The 18,883-nt window shown below is 40.1% G+C and overlaps 1 protein-coding gene across 5 annotated transcripts in view; it reads right to left on the bottom strand.

Annotated features, from left to right (window-relative positions):
* LOC139456223 (uncharacterized) overlaps positions 1-18,883 on the bottom strand; it is an 83,809-nt gene that overhangs the window by 16,103 nt on the left and 48,823 nt on the right. For 3 of the 5 annotated variants that reach the window (XM_071237810.1, XM_071237811.1, XM_071237812.1), the window contains 5 exons: positions 6,409-6,500; positions 2,734-2,798; positions 2,113-2,297; positions 1,053-1,124; positions 344-481 (listed from right to left, as the gene is read on the bottom strand). In XM_071237810.1, the coding sequence (XP_071093911.1) occupies positions 344-481; positions 1,053-1,124; positions 2,113-2,297; positions 2,734-2,798; positions 6,409-6,500 (552 nt within the window). Of the gene's footprint in view, positions 1-343; positions 482-1,052; positions 1,125-2,112; positions 2,298-2,733; positions 2,799-6,408; positions 6,501-12,068; positions 12,144-18,883 lie in introns of all 5 variants that reach the window. The other 2 variants (XM_071237807.1, XM_071237808.1) reach the window with 1 other exon arrangement.

Genomic DNA, 18,883 nt, shown 5'->3' on the forward strand with positions numbered 1-18,883 from the left:
AGTGTCAGGTTCATCCCTTCTGTCAGTTACTACGTCAAAGACTAGCACTAGCAACTAGCACTAGAAGCAGCAGACGCACTTATGACAGATGAACGTACAATGCACAACTCACTCTAGAAGGAGTAGACGCACTAAGACAGATGAATGTAGTCAATGTACAACTCGCATTGCTGAGGAGCAGACACACTTATGACATATGGACGTACAATGCACAACTAGCACTAGAAGGAGCAGACGCACTTATGACAGATGGACGTACAATGCACAACTCGGACTAGAAGGAGCAGACGCACCATGACAGATGGACGTACAACTGAAGCCAGGTCGGGCCCCCTTCACTTACCACTGGCTGACAAGGCCTGGTGTGGAGTTGTCCACCTGCGACATGTAGTACTGCACCCAGGTGTGAGTCAGACCGTTGGGGATGTAGGTCTCATCCTCAGCCACCTTCACGGCCTTCTGCAGACTCTGCAGGGCGGACCTGCACAACACAAACATAACACAACAACATTAAAAATATAACAGTAAGATCCGTAAATACAACAGCTGTTCATTAAACAAGTGGCGGGACTACTCGGGATAACTGTATTTACACTCTAACCAGTAACCATAGCAACTATGGAAGTTGACTAGTATCACATAGTACATAAAGTTTAGTAGAATAAGTGAGTGATTATTGCTTAACGCAGCAGTTGAAACAAACATATTTAGTCCACTAGTCCTTATAATTCAAACATATAGCTAAACCCTTAAAAATGGCAAATTTCTACTAGTCATTAGGATACCTTAACTATTGGGAAGTTTGGCAAGGAGTGCAGGACTAGTGCCAAGTTCTAACGCTGTAAACACTGCATTAGCAATCTTGCAGCTATTTGTCACGAGAAAGTTTAGTTTAGTTTAGTTTAGTACACAAACTTAATATTTACTATATCAACAGCAGGCTACAAGTTACTTGTATAAATTGTACATGAGAGACAAGCATCACAGATCCTTTCGTCATGATCATCATTCACGTCTGATGGCTAAAGGGAGATAACTCTGCCAGCACTCACCACATGGCTTGTACGGACACCGGCTTAAACAGGAACTTGTGATCATCTGCCGACACCTTTACACTGAAGCCCCTGCATAAAACAAACAAGCAATGGCATAACATTAGGATAGTTTGTTAAAAAATATGAACTGTTTTCAGGAAAAGCCTTCTGAAAAATGATGCACTTAAGCCCCATTTTCTTAAATCCGAGTATAAAATATTTCTCTCTTGTGACGTTATGAGGGTCTTTCAACTGAATATTCCACATTGAATAGGAAACTTCCAACAAATTGTTTAAAGATACTGAATACTGGTTTAAACATACCGTATTCGAGGAAATAAGCGCCCATTGCGATATTTACTTATATATTGGCTAGTGAACAATCCCAATTAGCACCCCTTCCGATTGATCAATGTACACAAGACTTATTTATTAGTGTATAATACACACTCTTGTGTTATATGCAACCACAAAATTTACGATCTTTCCACTGTTTTTTTTCTCACCAAAATTACATTCTAATAAGATCCCCCTATTTCTAATTTTGAGAGCGCCCTGAGCGCTTATTACGTCGAATATGGTATGTCAAGAAGCGCACTCAAAAATCTATACATGAACAAATAGCCTGGACAGATGGCAAGATCGTGAAAAGATATTACATACACTATAACATTCAGTTATTCAGACGTTACATAAGTTTTACAGTTTACACAGATATTCAAGTCTGAATGGAATATTTCATTTTTGTTTTCTCCATTAATCAATCCATTAAGTTTCATTAATATCTCTCCCTTTGAATATCAAAGTAAGAACTGGTCTTCAGCAACCCATGCTTGTTGAAAGATGTGACAAACCGGATCGGGTGGTCAGGTTCGCCGACTTGGTTGATGCATGTCAATTTTTGTCATCATATTTCAATTGCATGGATCGGCACTCATGATGTCGATCACTGGATTATCTGGTCCAGACTCAAATTATTTCCGACCGCTGACATAAACCTGGAATATTGCCGAGTGCAGAGGTATACAACAAACAAATATGAATATCTCTGACAATAAAATCTCAGCATGAAACTCACCCGTCGCCATCGAGTCTGATCTGCGTGCCATTGTAGATGGGGAGGACAAGGCCGATGGTGGAGAGGTCCTTGACATAGTCGATGCCGAGGACGACGGACTCCTCTGTGTCCTGTCTCCCCACTGTGGACACCAAGGCCATGTAGCGCTGATGGCCGTCCATACTAGAGGGCTCCAGCTTGACCGCCTGGGCAATGATTCAATTTTAAGGACATGTTGAACACGATAGGGACCCTTATAATTATGTTAATCCAGTGTTTAAAATTCACGATAGTCCGAGACTACCAATGAAGGTAGTCCTCATTGACTAGTAGCATTTGAACCAGTTCTCAATTCTTCAACTTTGCTACAAACTGGAACTGAATCACACTGACAGAAAGACAATAAATACTTTGTTTTGTTCAAGCAGGACTTGGCTACAAACTCTGAGGACTTGAGAAATAAGGTTAACACTAGTCCTCTGGACTAGTCTCATGGTCCAGAGGCTGCAAACACTATCAGTGGATCCTTAAACCACCCTATGGATACAACTCTGCACAAAGAACTGCAGTACCTAAGACAATGTATGATTGACAATGCTGCCCAAAAGGAGAAGTGTCAAGTGTTGTATATGCTATACTTACGACTTTAATGCGATCTTCATGTCTGAGCAGGTACAGCATAGACTGTAGGTGGTGCTGGATATCGCCTGGAATCAAATTTAAACCATTAGACAAACTTAACTGTGGACTGATATCTACTTCTACTGGCCAAGAAACTTGTATGCTTCTTTAATTCATCATTAAACCTTTTAAATTAAATGTACAAAGCTGTAACATTTTTTAATAACTAATATTATACTTCCATCAACTTTTTCAAGAAGAATTCCATAAAAGAATTCCACGTTTTGTCTCTTCAGAAAGACGTATGTTGTCAGCTATATATGGATATCTCATGTGGTCAGACATTAGAAAATTCTTAGTATTAGAAACGAGAGGTTTCTATTAAAATATCCCCATTGCAAATATCTAATGCATGCAACATAAGTCCAAATGCATGTCAACCAAAGCATATGAAGAAGAATGTCACACATACATGTGAAGAACTAGGCTTACAGCAAGGAGAGCTACTCAGGCCTTATTTGTTTTCATCAGCAGGAGATTTTTTTTCAGAGTCGTCTAAAGGGCCGTCTTTCAGTCCAGACATGTAAACAGTTCTACGTGATCAGTGTATCAACAGCATCATTTCTCACAATAAGACTCATAATGAAATGTACAATTAGGTGGAGCATGTATGTGTCCAGCAATTAAGGAAACTCATGTTTGACTGTCATGGTGTATAAAAAACCTATCTCACAACAGAGAAAAAGCATTCGATTCCTTGTCAATTTGCTTTTATTCTGGATGATAAAGAAAGGCTTGTGACATCAACCGCAGCTTTCCTGACAGCTGCCACAGTTGACATGTGAATGTATATTCTTTCTGATATTTTGTTTCTCGGTCTCGATCCAAGGTTGAACGTAGTCACGTGAATCAGTTATTAACCTTTTCATGCAAAGTAAACAACTGACTGAACAGGAAAGTCTAAGACCATGGCCCCATTTCACAAAGCGATTGTAGCCTTACAACTAACCTATAGCATAGCAGTATAGCAGTTAAGATAGTCATAGTCCTATGACAGTCGTAAGTCTATGCTTAAGTATAGCAGTCACGATACTCGTTGTCCTATGACAGTCGTAAGTCTATGCTAAAGTATAGCAGTTACGATAGTCGTAGTACTAAGATCTCTTTGAGAAACAGGGCCCAGAGCTATGACAGTCGTAAGTTTATGCTTAAGTACAGCAGTCACGATACTCGTTGTCCTATGACAGTTGTAAGTCTATGCTAAAGTACAGCAGTTACGATAGTCGTAGTACTAAGATCTCTTTGAGAAACAGGGCCCAGGACTATGACAGTCGTAAGTCTACACTAAAGTATGCTAAGATCGCTTTGTGAAACAGGCCCACAACACCAGTGTAGCTCTCACTAGGTTTATACAGTCAAGTCGTCAGTGTGCACCCAATCCCATGACAGGGGCTTGCTAGGTGTGTGACATGGAGTTAGACCAGAGCTGTTTACTAGGAGTTAACCTTAAAGCAAGTCTGTTGACTTTGTTGGGACAAATTGACTTGAACAGGAGTTAAAGGGGCAATCACTGTCTAAACTAGGATGGATCTGGCCTGATCAGGGTAGATAATGTTGTATACAGTCTTTGAAAATATTCTATATTTGTACAAATTAGTTTGGTCAATGGTAGGTACTAACGTTAATTATGAAAGATAGGTCATTGAAAATTGTAGACTACGAACTGATTACCAAGAACATTATCATCATCGTCATCATCATCATCATCATCATTAGGAGTGTGACGATACATCACAATATCGATGGATTGCAATTGTTTGTCCTACGATAGTACTATTTCGATAGGAATTTAAGAATGGCAATAGTATTGTCAATATTATGCACAACAATCGATAGTTTCAAAGGTTGCAATTAGTTGGTTGGCATGTTGGTTAGCTAGGATTATGACAACATCAGATAAGAGTTACTTCCCTTGTCTTGAGCAGCAACAGGGAGGAAAATGGCTGGCTTGGACAGTGTTGACAATACTTTGTTTATTTCTATTTCTATTACGGTATCATTATCAAGCCTTAAAGTTGGTTCAACAGTATGGGCTACCATTGCAATAGTGAAAATAGTCTCCCCTTATCATCATCATCATCATCATCATTGTATGCATAAAGCGCATACCTTCTTGGAATGTAGTTTGGCATACCGGTATGCTTTTATTTGCTATCATCATAATCACTACATTGCTCATGTGGGGAATCCCAGATATTGTACCCTGACAACGTGGGACGCTGCTCCCAATATCAATCACTGGTTTGTCTGGTCCAGATTATTTACAGACCACCATAATATTGCTGCAATACTGCTGAGTGCTGCATTAAACAAGCACACAGACAAAGTAACTTTTCTTTAAGAAATCCATTACTTCATAAAAACAATACAAAATTGAAAGTCGAACTATTACCTCAACTGACCTCATGAAGTAGTGTCCCCAAAAGAGACCAAAGTTCATGAACTTGGTCAACAAGAACCTCAAACATAGACTATTTGTGAGAAAGAGACTTTCTATCTTGAAAACAAAGTCCAGTGTTGTAATGTAGAAAATGGGTGACCTGACCGGACCACAAATATGTACCGTGCCCCTCGTCAATACAGAGACATGTTCGATGGCGTCTTCATTCAGGAAAAAGAACCCTAGTTCCTTGTTTGCCTCATTGGGGGCTATGTGGGCATGGATGGAGGCTTGCTATGAAAGCGGTGTCAAGTGAACTGACTTGTTGCCTCCACTAACTCGGGCTTCTTCCGGGTAACTGTAGACTTGCCAAGTCTCTTATTCAATAATTATTAGTTTAAACCATAATGTCTAGATTATGTACATAATAAGAACAAGTTGTCCCTATAAGAGACTGGAGTCCACATGTCTAGACTTGCCTATTTGGAGGATTGGATGACTACACATCCATGGACTTTTCTTTCAGTACAGCCTTGGAGTAAGGCTAGGGTAAATGGGGAAATTGGACTGAGCTAGTGAAATATTCAGACCATCCTTGAATAGGGGTGAAACTAACATTTATGCTTCCATTCAGTGCAATCCACTTAGCATTACATAAAGATAAATTATTTACAAAATGAGTGATCTAACACTCTGTTACAGTGATTTTGTTGGTTGTTTAATGCTGCACACAAAATTCCAGCAATTTGATAGCGGTCTGTAAATAATCTGGACCAGACAATACAGTGATGATATTGTGAACGATTCACGCCATAGGGTAGAATGCCATCCCATCCACCAAGTCACAGATATTCTACAGGTTATTACGTAAAACAGTTGACAACATGGTCTTCACAGCTGTTAACTCACTCTGGACGAGCGAGTGAGTTGGGTTTAACGCTGCTTTTAACAGTATTCCAAACAGCGTGTCAGCTGAATGTACAAGGTAAGCCCGAAGTGATGCAGGTCTCAGATGTTTACCACTTTGGTGAAACCCACGAGCACGGGTATGGTGCTGACAAACTTAGAAACATAATTAGGGCGAACCGGGATTCGAACCCACAATCATAGGTTTCTGGCGTGCCCAAGGGATACAACTCTGCACAGCGAATTGCGAGGCCTTAGACGACTGGGCCCCCCGTGTCCCTGTCATTGAGTGGATGAGAGTTCATTTATCTGCATGTTACATGTACAGAATCAAAGATTTTCAGTCTCACCCCCATGGCTCTTCTTCGATGATCTCCGAGGTCTTTCTCCTTGTGGGAGGATGAGAGCTGCCCCTCGAACAGTGAAATAACTCTCACTCAAGCTGAAAAACACAAAATAGTATAATTATATTCAGGAGAAGGATCTTGTGTCAAACTCTTACGAACATTTTCTTAGTTTCTGAACATGCTGAAATGATTCATTAAGAAATAAACAAATCAAATATATTTAATTATAAAAAGTTATAAAATAAAAGTGGCTTGGAAAAGGATTTATATAACAGCATTTTAGACAAATATAACTTTAAAAAAATGATTGCAATCCTCTAAACATAATTTTAATAACAAACATATTGATTCATTATTTTACAAATGACCACAGGCCTCTACAAAGAAATGTTCAATTCATCATCATCATATCTTTAAACACACGCTCAACTGAAGTTTAAAGGTTATTCATACCCGAAAAAATTCAACACGCCATTAGAAACAAGTCTTCAAATCAAACCACATGCTGCTAGCTTGTTAATGCATCCAAGAAATAAAATATGTTTCACGAACAAAAGTTTAAGAAAATTAAGATGAACAAGCAGCTTTTAAACCATGGACCTATTAAACATGACTTGATTAATTGTGCGTAAAACATTCATAAAATTAAAATCCCCCAAATCATGTTCATCTTCCCCCATGTAAACTGCATTCCATGACACAAATTTGTCTTGTCACTGAACACATTCTCAAGGGTTCACCTGGGCCTGTAAATGTCAGCCCCAAGTCTGAGTGAGAGTGAGTTGGGTTTAACGCCGCTTTTAACAGTATTCCAGTAATATCACAGCGTTTCAGCTTAACGTGGGAGGAAATCCCCAAGTGATGCAGGTCTCAGACGTTTACCACTTCGGTGAAACCCACAAGTAGGGTATGGTGCTGACCAACCTAGAAACATAATTGGGGTGAACTGGGATTCGAACCCACAATCCTAGGTTTCTGGCGTGCCTAAGGGACGCAACTCTGCACAGCGAATTGTGGCGCCTTAGACGACTGGGCCACCCGTGCCCCCACCCCAAGTCTGAATCAAATGTGAGTAAAGGTTCCCAAATTGAAATCTAAGTGTTCCAAACTCATGTTAACAAAGTTATAACTAATATTATGGCTTTGTAGGGGTAACTGTATATCACTGATAACAGGCCCAATAAAGAGGAAGAGGCTTTAAGGTATATCTTTCACATTATTGCATGAAATTACTTCCGAATAAGTGAGCAAGTGAGTGAGTGAGGTTTTACGCCGCTTTTAGCAATATTCCAGCAATATCATGGCGGGGGACACCAGAAATGGGCTTCACACATTGTACCCATGTTGGGAATCGAACCCGGGTCTTCGGCGTGACGAGCAAACGCTTTAACCACGAGGCTACCCGACCGCCCCGTCCGAATAAGAAATAAGACTAGACTAGACTAAGGACTAGAAAAAAGTACAAGAATCTGTACTTTACTAATAGAGTTTTATCCTAAATATAACATTTATTACATTTGTCCCCTTTTTTAAATGGCATTGTGTGTTCATAAGAAAAAAGAACTTTTAAAAAATCCAAAATTTGATCAAAATAATTATTTCACTCCAAGTAGCCTGGATGAGTAGTTGGTTTAGAATCCTAGAAAAATGTTTTACATCACAAACAAAACTATCCTTTCAAATAATATTTCTAGGGCTATGTATCCCCCTTGCCAGATGGAGCAAGGTCTCAAAGATCAGCCAATGCTGGAGAGACTGACAAAAGATGGAGAAAATGCTTTCAAATCATTTCGTTTCGTCACATGCGATCTGCCATTGAATTTCCATTACAAGTCCAGGCCTCCATGCTAGAGGTTCAGCTAACACTGGCGGGTGTGTTAACTGGGGTTTTCATATCAAGCCCACGTAATCTCCCATTGAAAATCCAGGTCGTTTTCTATTGAAACGGACACGCAGAGTAAACTCCTAGTGTTGTGTTTTCCTGGACAAAACCAGCTGAATACGTAGGGTTTTTATAGACCAATTCTTGTCCGTCTTAGCAATATGTTTTGCTGGAAAAATGTAACCTGATTCTTGTGCAAGCTATTTAAATGTTTTGCACTGCTGTGACTTGAAAGATCGCCATTTTGACAAGCATCCTAAAAGGAACATTATTTGCTGAGCTTTCTTTTTAAAATCTTTTTCAGTTACAACTTGTGTAACACTTTATAGATCAAGAGGAACTGAAACACAAATGGCTGCATTTTTGTACTTGGACAATCTTTCTTACGTTATCAATTAATTCAAAAGCTTGAATATTTTATGTGAATGATACACTAAAACTTAGGGATTATGAATATTTTTGGAGGAATATAATATTTTTTTGTTATGAAGACTGAGCGCACAATTTCATAAAAATTACCCCAAATATATTCATAATCCCTACCTGTTTTTATACATAATACATTCTTATAATTAACCATGGGAATTATTTCACATTTCTTTAATAGAAGAATTATGAATCAATTACATAGATATCATTATTTTTACAGTAATTATGATTATTACCATCATCATAATAATTATCATTCTTACACATGTTATCAATATTATCATGATATGTGGTGCCAGATTAGAAAAATAATTGTAAAATATGTTAATCAGCTTTAATAACATATGTGATAATAATTAATAATTATAGTCAGTTCTATATACTACTCAAAATAAGTTAAGGACCAACCGATTATTTCATATTGCTATAGTTAATCTGTTATGCCATGACAGATTAACTCCAGTAACATGAAAGAATCACATGGTCCTTAACTTATTTTGAGTAGTATACATTACATATGGATATATGAAGGAACACAAAGGTAAGGAACTATCTAACCTGCTTTAGTGTTACAGGTAACACGTTATACTTTTTAATAATTAAATATTTCTCAATTAATATAATTTCCAATAATTAAAAGAAATCTGTTTGAATACTTGGTTGTTTGCTGTTTTAACGACACACTCAGCAATATTCCAGCTATATGACCAAAACCTGTATAGAATCAAGTCAGGACCAGACAATCCAGTGATTGATATTGTGAGCAACTATTTACGGTGTCCAACAACCGAATGACTAAGGGACCACCCGATCCGTTGTTGCCTCTTACGACCAGCATAGGTTGCTCGGCCCATTCCTAACATGGAATCCCCATGGGTTAGTTTGGTAACAAAAAGATGCTGAGATATAAAGTATCTAGATGAGGGAAGTAAATGAGGAGGAAGGACTGCTGAGAACATCCTCAATTGTTGTGTATTCATCTCCATTCTATCAAAATAAAAACTCTGGACCCAATCGCTACCAAAGTGCCATTTTGAGTCTGCTTCTAATGACACAATGCCAAAACAAACGTCCAAATAAGTGAGTGAGTGAGTATGGTTTTACACCGTTTATAGCAATATTCCGGTGGGGGACACCAGAAATGGGCTTCACACATGGTCCCCATGTCGGGGAGCGAACCCGGGTCTTTGGCGTGACGAGCTAAGGCTTTAACCACTAGGCTACCCGACCGCCCACGTCCATATAAAACATTGTTCGCCTATCATTGAAGCAATCACTGATATTAGCAGAAATCCCCCTTTGTGCATCCTGTTCTATATAAAGTGAGTGAGTGAGTATGGTTTTATGCCGCTTTTAGCAATATTCCTGCAATATCACGGCAGGGGACACCAGAAATGAGCTTCAGACATTGTACCCATGTCGGGAATCGAACAGGGGACTACCCGAGGAGATAATGATGCTGAGTTAAAATATGAATCATAACAGTCTTTTGATATCTATCAAATACAACACTGACTCACTCAGTGGGGGCCACAACTTGGAGTTTAGATGTATACTGAACTCTCCTTCAGAAGTGATTTGGATTGGTTGTCTTCAAGCTCATGGGCCAGAGAAATCCTATTCTACCTCAGAGGCAAGAGAGATGGCAGCATCACTTTCAGAACACAGCCAGTATGGAGACTGAACCCAGGGTATTTATACTGATAGAATGGAGATATTATACACCAGATAAACGAGGGTGTTCATTGAACAGTGTCAGCGCATTGAGCAAGGAAAGCCCTAAGACACCCAGGTCACATGTGAAACAAACGAGCACCCGCTGTGCCAGGTAAGCTCCTTACTAACACAGAATCATAATCCCGCATTGCCAGGTAAGGTCCTTACTAACACAGAATCATAATCCAGTATTGCCAGGTAAGGTCCTTACTAACACAGAAACATAATCTGGCACTGCCCGGTAAAATCCTTCCTAACACAGAATTATAATCAGCGTGAAACTGGATTATGACCCTGATCAGCAAATCCTGCCAAGGACAAGGGATGCAACTCTGCACAGCAAAGACCCCACAAATTACTCATCAACTCAATCTGTAATTTTTTTCAGTGAAGTCATAAAAAACAAAACCACACCATGCACAAAGTTACAGCATGTCATGTTAGAGCATACAAAGTTACATGTGCATATTCTTTAGTGTTAATTCGAAAAAATAATGAAATTTAAATTTATGAATGTTGAACAGCCTATCCCTATTTTGGCATTGGATATGTCAGGGCAAGTTGCTTTTGATGCCATTTTTAGTAATATTCCCTCCATCTCACAGCAAGGGACATGGAGCAAAGGCTTGTACAGATTGTACCCATGTAGGGAATCAAACCTGGTTATCTGCATGAGACAATGCTTTACCCACTGGGCTACCCTGTGCCCGAACGAACCATCACACTGCTATGACATAATACATTGTTGACAGCAATTAGAGGCAGCAGAAATTGGGGGCTTGAAGCAGGAATTGTATTAGTGAAACAACTGAATATAAATGGTTATATCAAATTTACCTTGGAAATATACGAAAATCACATATCAGATATCTTGAGTGAGTGAGTTGGGATTTATGCTTTGAACAGTATTAGTTACACAAGAACATGCCAGCTTGATGTAAGAGGATTTGTTTCAGCAATATTCCAGCTATATGTAAATAATTGATACTGGACCAGACAATCCAGTGATTGACATCATGAGCATTGATCTACACAACTGGGATGCAATGACGTACATTTACCAAGTCAGCGAGTCTGACCACCCGATCCCATTAGTTGCCTCTTACGACAAGCATAGTCGTCTTTTACAGCAAGCATGGGTTGCCGAAGACCTATTTTACCCTGGATCTTCATGGGTCTGAGGAAAGAGGCCAAAGTGATTGGCAAGGATGCTTACTCCTTTGGTGCAACATATGAACATGGGCACTGTCCTGATCATGCTGACTGAGGATCATAACTGGGATTCAAACCCGTAGTCACCACATCCTGGAACAGCTAAGGGACACAACTCTACACAGAGAATTGCGACACTTAACCTACCCGTGAGGCCATCCAAGGCTCTGGACATACTATATATGAAACCCTTTTAGAATGAGCCTTTAACCAACTGCTAAAATCTTTAATTCTAATACCTAAATCTTGAATTATACTGCCCAAATGATGGAAAAGATGATTGTCGCTACACATGCTGACATGGACACAGTAGGATGGAGACGTTGTTAGGTCACACATGAGAAGCGGGAACAGAAGGGAGGCAGGGTTATTGTTATCAGGATTATAAACGCAAACATTTCCATGCATATGGCGAAAATCTCACCAGGGACGAAGCTTTGAGATAAAGCGAACAGAATGGAATAACTTTCGCAGTCTTTGTACATTTTGTTTGTGGGATCTGAAACAGTAGTTGATAACTACGTCACTGTCAGTGAGTGGGTGAGTGAGTGAATTACAGCCGCATGAAACAGTATTCCAGTTATATCACGGTGTGTCAGCTTAATGTGGGAGGAAAGCCCTAAGTGACGTCTACCACTTTGGTGAAACCCACGAGCATGGTATCGTGCTGACAAACCTAGAAACAAAATCCGGGATTCGAACCCATGATCATAGGTCTGTGGCCTGCCCAAGGGAAGCAACTCTACACATAGGGAATTGAGGTGCTTTAGATGTCTGGGGCATCCTCGACCCACTTCAATGTGAGTGAGTGAGTGAGTGAGTGAGTGAGTGAGTTGAGTTTGATGCCACTTGGAATCTTGTTTCAGCTATATCACAGCAATCACAATCAAAATGTGATGATAAAATAAACACTGACATAAATATTAGTTGATGAAATTCATCACAAACTTGTGAATTTTTAACCATGTTAAACTAACAGATGAGTACCTAAAATGGAAAAGTGTGGATTTCATTCATCATATTCATGTTTGCCAATGAATTTCAAGTAATTGACAGAACAGTTAAATGAGGTGAAGACACTTGATCCATGGGTGAATGAATGAATGAATGAATGAATGAACAGGGTTAGTTTTTGTCCACTAGTCCTTATAATGATAACACAGAGCAAAAGCCCTAAAATGGGCCAATTTCTACTAGTCCTTAGGAAACCTTTACTATTAGGCAGTTTGGTAAGGACTATAGGACTAGTGCCAATTTCTAAAGCTGATGAATGGATGGATGGATGGATGGATGGATGGATGAATAAATCAATGAATGGTTGAATAGATGAAGGAAAGAAAGGATGGATGAATGAAGGAATGAAAGGATAGAAAGAAGGATGCAATACACAACGTGACTGACAACCTCTCGCTTCATTTCACAAGGTTTGGTGTTTCAGCTTTTTGATGCGCTATGTATATGTCAAGTGCGCCGCGATGTGCTTTTCTCCAGTGTGACGAGGACTCTGTGTGTGTGAGACACTCAGCAATGCACATTCCGGTGCACATGTCGCACGCTGGTCGTGCATAGCTGTCATTTCCCACCAGAACAACATGGACATGCAACACCCTAAGTAACCACAGCTGTCAGCTTGTAGGAATCCTCAACTTAACCATCTACAATTCTGAGCTGTTTCAAGTTTAAAATTCAACACAAGTCAAATATGGTTTGAAATAACGAAGTGATAGACATCAATGTTTTTATGGCTATTTTTGAGTGGATAATTCTTTTGGGAGTTTAATAATCTAAGATGCATGGATACTGCAAAAGCAAATAGATGCTATGTCATCATCATCATCATCATCCTATGTGAATATATTTGAGGATTATCAATATTATTGTGAGCAACGATCGACACCATCTAAATATCATCATCATATGAATATAGTTTGGAGGATAATCAATATTATTGTGAGCAGCGATCCACACCGTCTAAGTACGAGGACACACTGATTCATCAAGTCACTTAATTTCTCACTTCTTACGACCAGCATGGGTTGCTGAGGTCCTATTGTCCCCACAGGTGAGGTGAGGTGAGGTGAGGTGAGGTGAGGTGAGGTGAGGTGAGGTGAAATAGGGTTTAACGTCGCGTCCATGTGTGTGTGTGTGGCTGCTTGTACTCATCCAGATGTTTGCTGGTGTCATAGTGCCAGCCCACTGAGATACTATGCTGCAGTTTAACATGAATACCCCACTCAGATACAGCATACGACTCCGAGCTGACCTGAATTCCTAATGTTTTAGCCCTGAAATGCTAAGCGAAACGTCTTTCGGCATGACACGGCCGGGGATCGAACCCAGACCTTCCACTCTCCGGACGGACGCTCTCCCACGAGACCACGGAGGCGGTCTTGTCCCCCCAGGGTTGTATTTGATTAGGTAGGCAGGTAAACACAGAGGCAGGTACATACAGCAGGTACTGAAGGGGCTCTATAGTGTAAGGCCTTTTAGAGTACAATATAAGCAATGTTGAGGAGCTCTGGTATGGTATTCAGTCGAGTGTTGCTTCAGCCAACAATGGGAACTTTTGGCTGACACTGTTGCTCACGAGGCGTTAAATTGTAAGGAGGTGTTTCGTGTTGTTGAAATGACACACTGCGAGAGAGTTGATTGTAATATACTATTCAAAACAAGTTAAAAAACACCAATTTCTCATGTGACTATTGTTAATCTGTCATGGCCATTAGATGTAAAAATATTGCATTCTTCCAGATTCATAGATTTTAAAAAATATTGTATTCTTTTAGATCTGATTTCATATTTAATACTTTCAAAGGTTTTTGTTCACATGTTTCATGCTGTGTTAATTTCCCCCATGTTGTGAAATTTATGAAGGGTTAGGCATTTATTTCTATATGTATATTGAAAATGTTTATTAAAATGTTGTACCGGTACATGGTGAAGAATTGAGATTGCTGTTGTAGAGTATTGGGAATGAGGATTAAACTTGAGGCTGATTAAAATTCATGGATGTTTAAAGCTACCGGGTGTTGAAAACAGCTGCCTTATGTGTCAGAGCAAGTTATAGTAGGACTTACGTCACACTCGACTCTCCGACTTGCTCACGCTTAAATCAAGGATCTTTCATCCATTAGAAGAATAACACTACCAGATTTTACAACACAAACTATCCACATACAAAACCACATACAAATACAGTGGTAGAACCTAAAATATTTAGTCCACGAATCCTCACAGTGACAATATTTAGCAAAACCCTTAAAAAGGTCAAATTTCTACTAGTCCCAGTGATACCTTAACTATTGGGCAGTTTGGCAAGGACTACAGGACTCGTGCCAATTTCTAACATCTAAATAAACTCACAAAAAATGGGGGTGGGGTGGGGTGGGTATCAGAGTAGGGGGCACGGGTGGCCCAGTCGTCTAAGGCGCCGCGATTCGCTGTGCAGAGTTGCGTTCCTTGGGCACGCCAGAAACCTATGATTGTGGGTTCGAATCCCGTTTCACCCCGATTATGTTTCTAGGTTTGTCAGCACCATACCCGTGCTTGTGGGTTTCACCAAAGTGGTAAACGTCTAAGACCTGCATCACTTGGGGCTTTCCTCCCACATGAAGCTGACACGCCGCGATATGACTCGAATACTGTTAAAAGCGGCGTTAAACCCAACTCACTCACTCTTATCAGTGCAGAAATATCAGTTCAACCTGATGCAAATGCTCCAGTTGAATTAGTTCAATGAATCAATTCAACACACATTTCTGCCAACTGTAGGACCTCCAGTGCATAGTGTTTGCCACTCCTCAAGTTTTAATATGACACAACATATTGCATCCGATAAACCCCCGTAAGACCATTTTTCTATAATAATCAATAAGTGTTGTGATAAAAACAAATCAAATACAAAATTCGCAATCTACCTTTCAGTAATATACATGGTCCATGTCTAGCTGGCTCGACAGGTTGGTCAATATATGTTTGTGTATGTATGTTCATATCAGTGACGAGGGGCAAAATTTGCTACTGGTCTGAGGTGACCATTTGACCACATGATGACGAGGTCAGTTTCATCTGTCAAGATCCTCCTCCAGCGTGATGGATGACAGCTGGTGCACATATCAGCCGAATAATCCCGGTAATTACAAACATGCTGGGAGGGTCTGTCGGAGGTCATTCGAAAGTTCATCTCGATGGTTACTCCGTCCTGAGATCATGAAATGTTTTGTAGTATCTGAACACAGATCATTTTTAAGATCTACTAAATATTCAGATCAACAGATCAAATTAGACGAAACTGACTGCTCAAAATTGTGTCGATTGTCTGGGTTAGGTCACCCAGTGGTCGATAGCATGAGCAATAATCGACACATACGAGCCTCAACACAAGGATGGAGTGATGAGGACCGTTTTGTGTTTTTTGTTGGGATCTTAAAAAAACCACATCTTTTCTCAATCTTAAAGATCTTGAACAAAATACATAGATAATTATTCCAGGCTTGTTCAAAAGAAAATCTCATTGAAAGAAAAGGGACCCAGACCATGCAGAAATAGATCATGTTTTTGTCATCTCACCCCAAATCTGTTTCACCCTGTGGATCCATGTTGAGAATCAAACCCCAACAACAGTGCGAAAAACTGGCACACTACCCACAGAGCCTCAGGAAACTCAACCAATAACAAGAGCAAGAGCAATAAAGAACTTAAGTCAGGGGCTGGACCTTGCATAGATGTGCAGCCTTGTGTGACCGCTAATCTGTTATTGTCTATAATCACCCTGTCAACAACACAGATAACTCAATAGATCAGATCATCTTCCTTCACAAAGGGTAAAGAGTCTATCAATGAGATTACAGAGACAAGGGGCACTATGACAAAACATCTGTATTACAGGGACTGTTTGTAATCCCTTACATTGTCAGGAAGGAAGTGCAATGCTTGACTCACTCACAGAATATATACTGAGAAGGAACATAATAGTGACCTGTCATTCAGAGAATGTGTATGAACCTGACCTGATCACTATTTCTGGGAATGTCTACTCCCTGAAAATATCAATGATTCTGTATATTCTCCGAGAAGAATCAGGCATTACAGAAACCCTATCGTAAATGTTGCCACATTAAACCGGGCTTGAATATAGTTACTGAATGCACTCTGGAAAAATTTGAACAGAAAAGGTGAAATCTAACAAAGCCCAACCTCAAATATCACAATGGAGATTTGTTTGGTCATATACAAAGATAATACAGCTCATCCAGTATATATGGAAAGTGATTTTCACACTCAAAATGAAGGAATATGCCAAAACAGGTGAAGTGTCCATTCTGAGTGAGTGAGTGAGTGAGTGAGTATGGTTTTACGCCGCTTTTAGCAATATTCCAGCAATATCACGGCGGCGACACCAGAAATGGGCTTCACACATTGTACCCATGTCGGGAATCGAACCCGGGTCTTCGGTGTGACGAGCGAACGCTTTAACCACTAGGCTACCCGACCGCCCCTGTCCATTCTGAGGTGAAATGGGTGCGTGTGTGTGTGTGGCTGCTTGTACTAGTATGGACTTATACCGGTCTTACAGTGCTAGCTCACTGAGATACCATGCCACAGTTTAACGTGGATATCCCACTCAGACACAGTATACTGGCTCTGAGCTGACTAGTTCTTGTTTTAGCCCCTAATGCCAAGTGCCAGGCAGGGTAACAACAAGTACCATCTTTTAACGTCTTTAGTTATGACGCGGTCGGGGATCGATCGCTTTCTGTGAAGATACTCTATCCACTCAATCTCATAAAAAAACAGATCTTAGTCCTTGCTACCGCTAAACAAAGATCTGAGGACATTCCATTACGGGTCATGTCAGACCGACCTTGCACGAACTTTGATAAACCAACGGAATGACTGACAAGAAGTCGACATTAGACAATCAGAAGGCAGCATGATTAGAAATCACATTCTGACTGTCACTTTAATGATCTGGTAAGCGACGCTCTGATTGGTCGGATGAAAGGTCGTTCTGACGTGACCCCTACTGGGATGTCCTCAGATCTTTGTTTAGCGGTAGCGAGAACTAAGATCTGATTTTAATGAGATTGTCTCATGGATGTAGCTAGTCGTAACATAGTGATGAAGCATCTTGTTATCTGTCTTCCTGGAACTTATCATGGTGATTAAGCTGCTTGTTATCTGTCTTTCTGCTACATATCATCACACATGATACTGATTACAAATCTTATCTCCTTATCTTTATATTTAGCTCCTTAGACGGAAATTACAGCATGTTATGACAAATAAACACTGGACAATTTTACATTTGGACATCACAATTATCTCCTTTAGGTTCTTTCACCGATCAATTTACTGATGGAGCTTCTGTTAATGGCACTCCCAAATGCCAGTTCTATAGATTTATTAGTCAATGTTGCCATCTTGTAAAGTCTGGTAATGGCAAGGGAACTAATGTTGGCAGATGTTCATATAAAACACTTTATATCTTCAAATCCTGTTGTAATATAGAAACAGACTTTATTTTAACCAGTTTACAAAAATTAACTGCTACAGAGTGGCCATCTACCTATTGGTACAAGTGGTAGTTGACAAGGAATAGGATGCAGGTTTTAGATGTTTACCACTTTGGTGAAACCCACCCAATATGGTGCTGACAAACCAAGAAACATAACCAGGGGGAAGCGGGATTCGAACCCACAATCATAGGTTTCTGGCCCAAGGTACACAACTCACAGCAAAATTGGGGCACCTTAGACAACTGGGCCATCCGTGCCCCTAGTCCTGCTACAGTTTGGCCATCTACCTAATGGTAAAGTGGTAAGTCCATGAGGAAATGACAATAGTCCTCCTACAGATTAGTCCTGTTACAGAGTTGCCATCTACCTAATGGTGAAGTGGTAAGTCCATGAGGAAATGACAATAGTCCTCCTACAGATTAGTCCTGTTACAGAGTTGCCATCTACCTAATGGTAAAAGTGGTAGTCCCCAAGGAATGTCTCTAAGTCCTGAATTTTACTTGTTTTGGACAAACAGACTTCAGCCAATTTCGAACCCAGCTTTACAAAGAAGGAAAAGAAATTCTCTTCTCAGGATTTCCAGTGCACTGGGTGAGTGTGTGAGGTTTGACTCACAATTGAGCAGTACTGTAGCCAAATCAGGTCTACCATGGGTTTGTTTGCTGTTTACTGCCTCATTCGTCAATATTCCAACTATTTGACAGCGATCTGTATATAATTC

The sequence above is a fragment of the Haliotis cracherodii genome, unplaced genomic scaffold (genome assembly GCF_022045235.1).
Source record: "Haliotis cracherodii isolate W230 unplaced genomic scaffold, xgHalCrac1.p SCAF_11, whole genome shotgun sequence".
In the NCBI taxonomy this organism is placed as follows: domain Eukaryota; kingdom Metazoa; phylum Mollusca; class Gastropoda; order Lepetellida; family Haliotidae; genus Haliotis; species Haliotis cracherodii.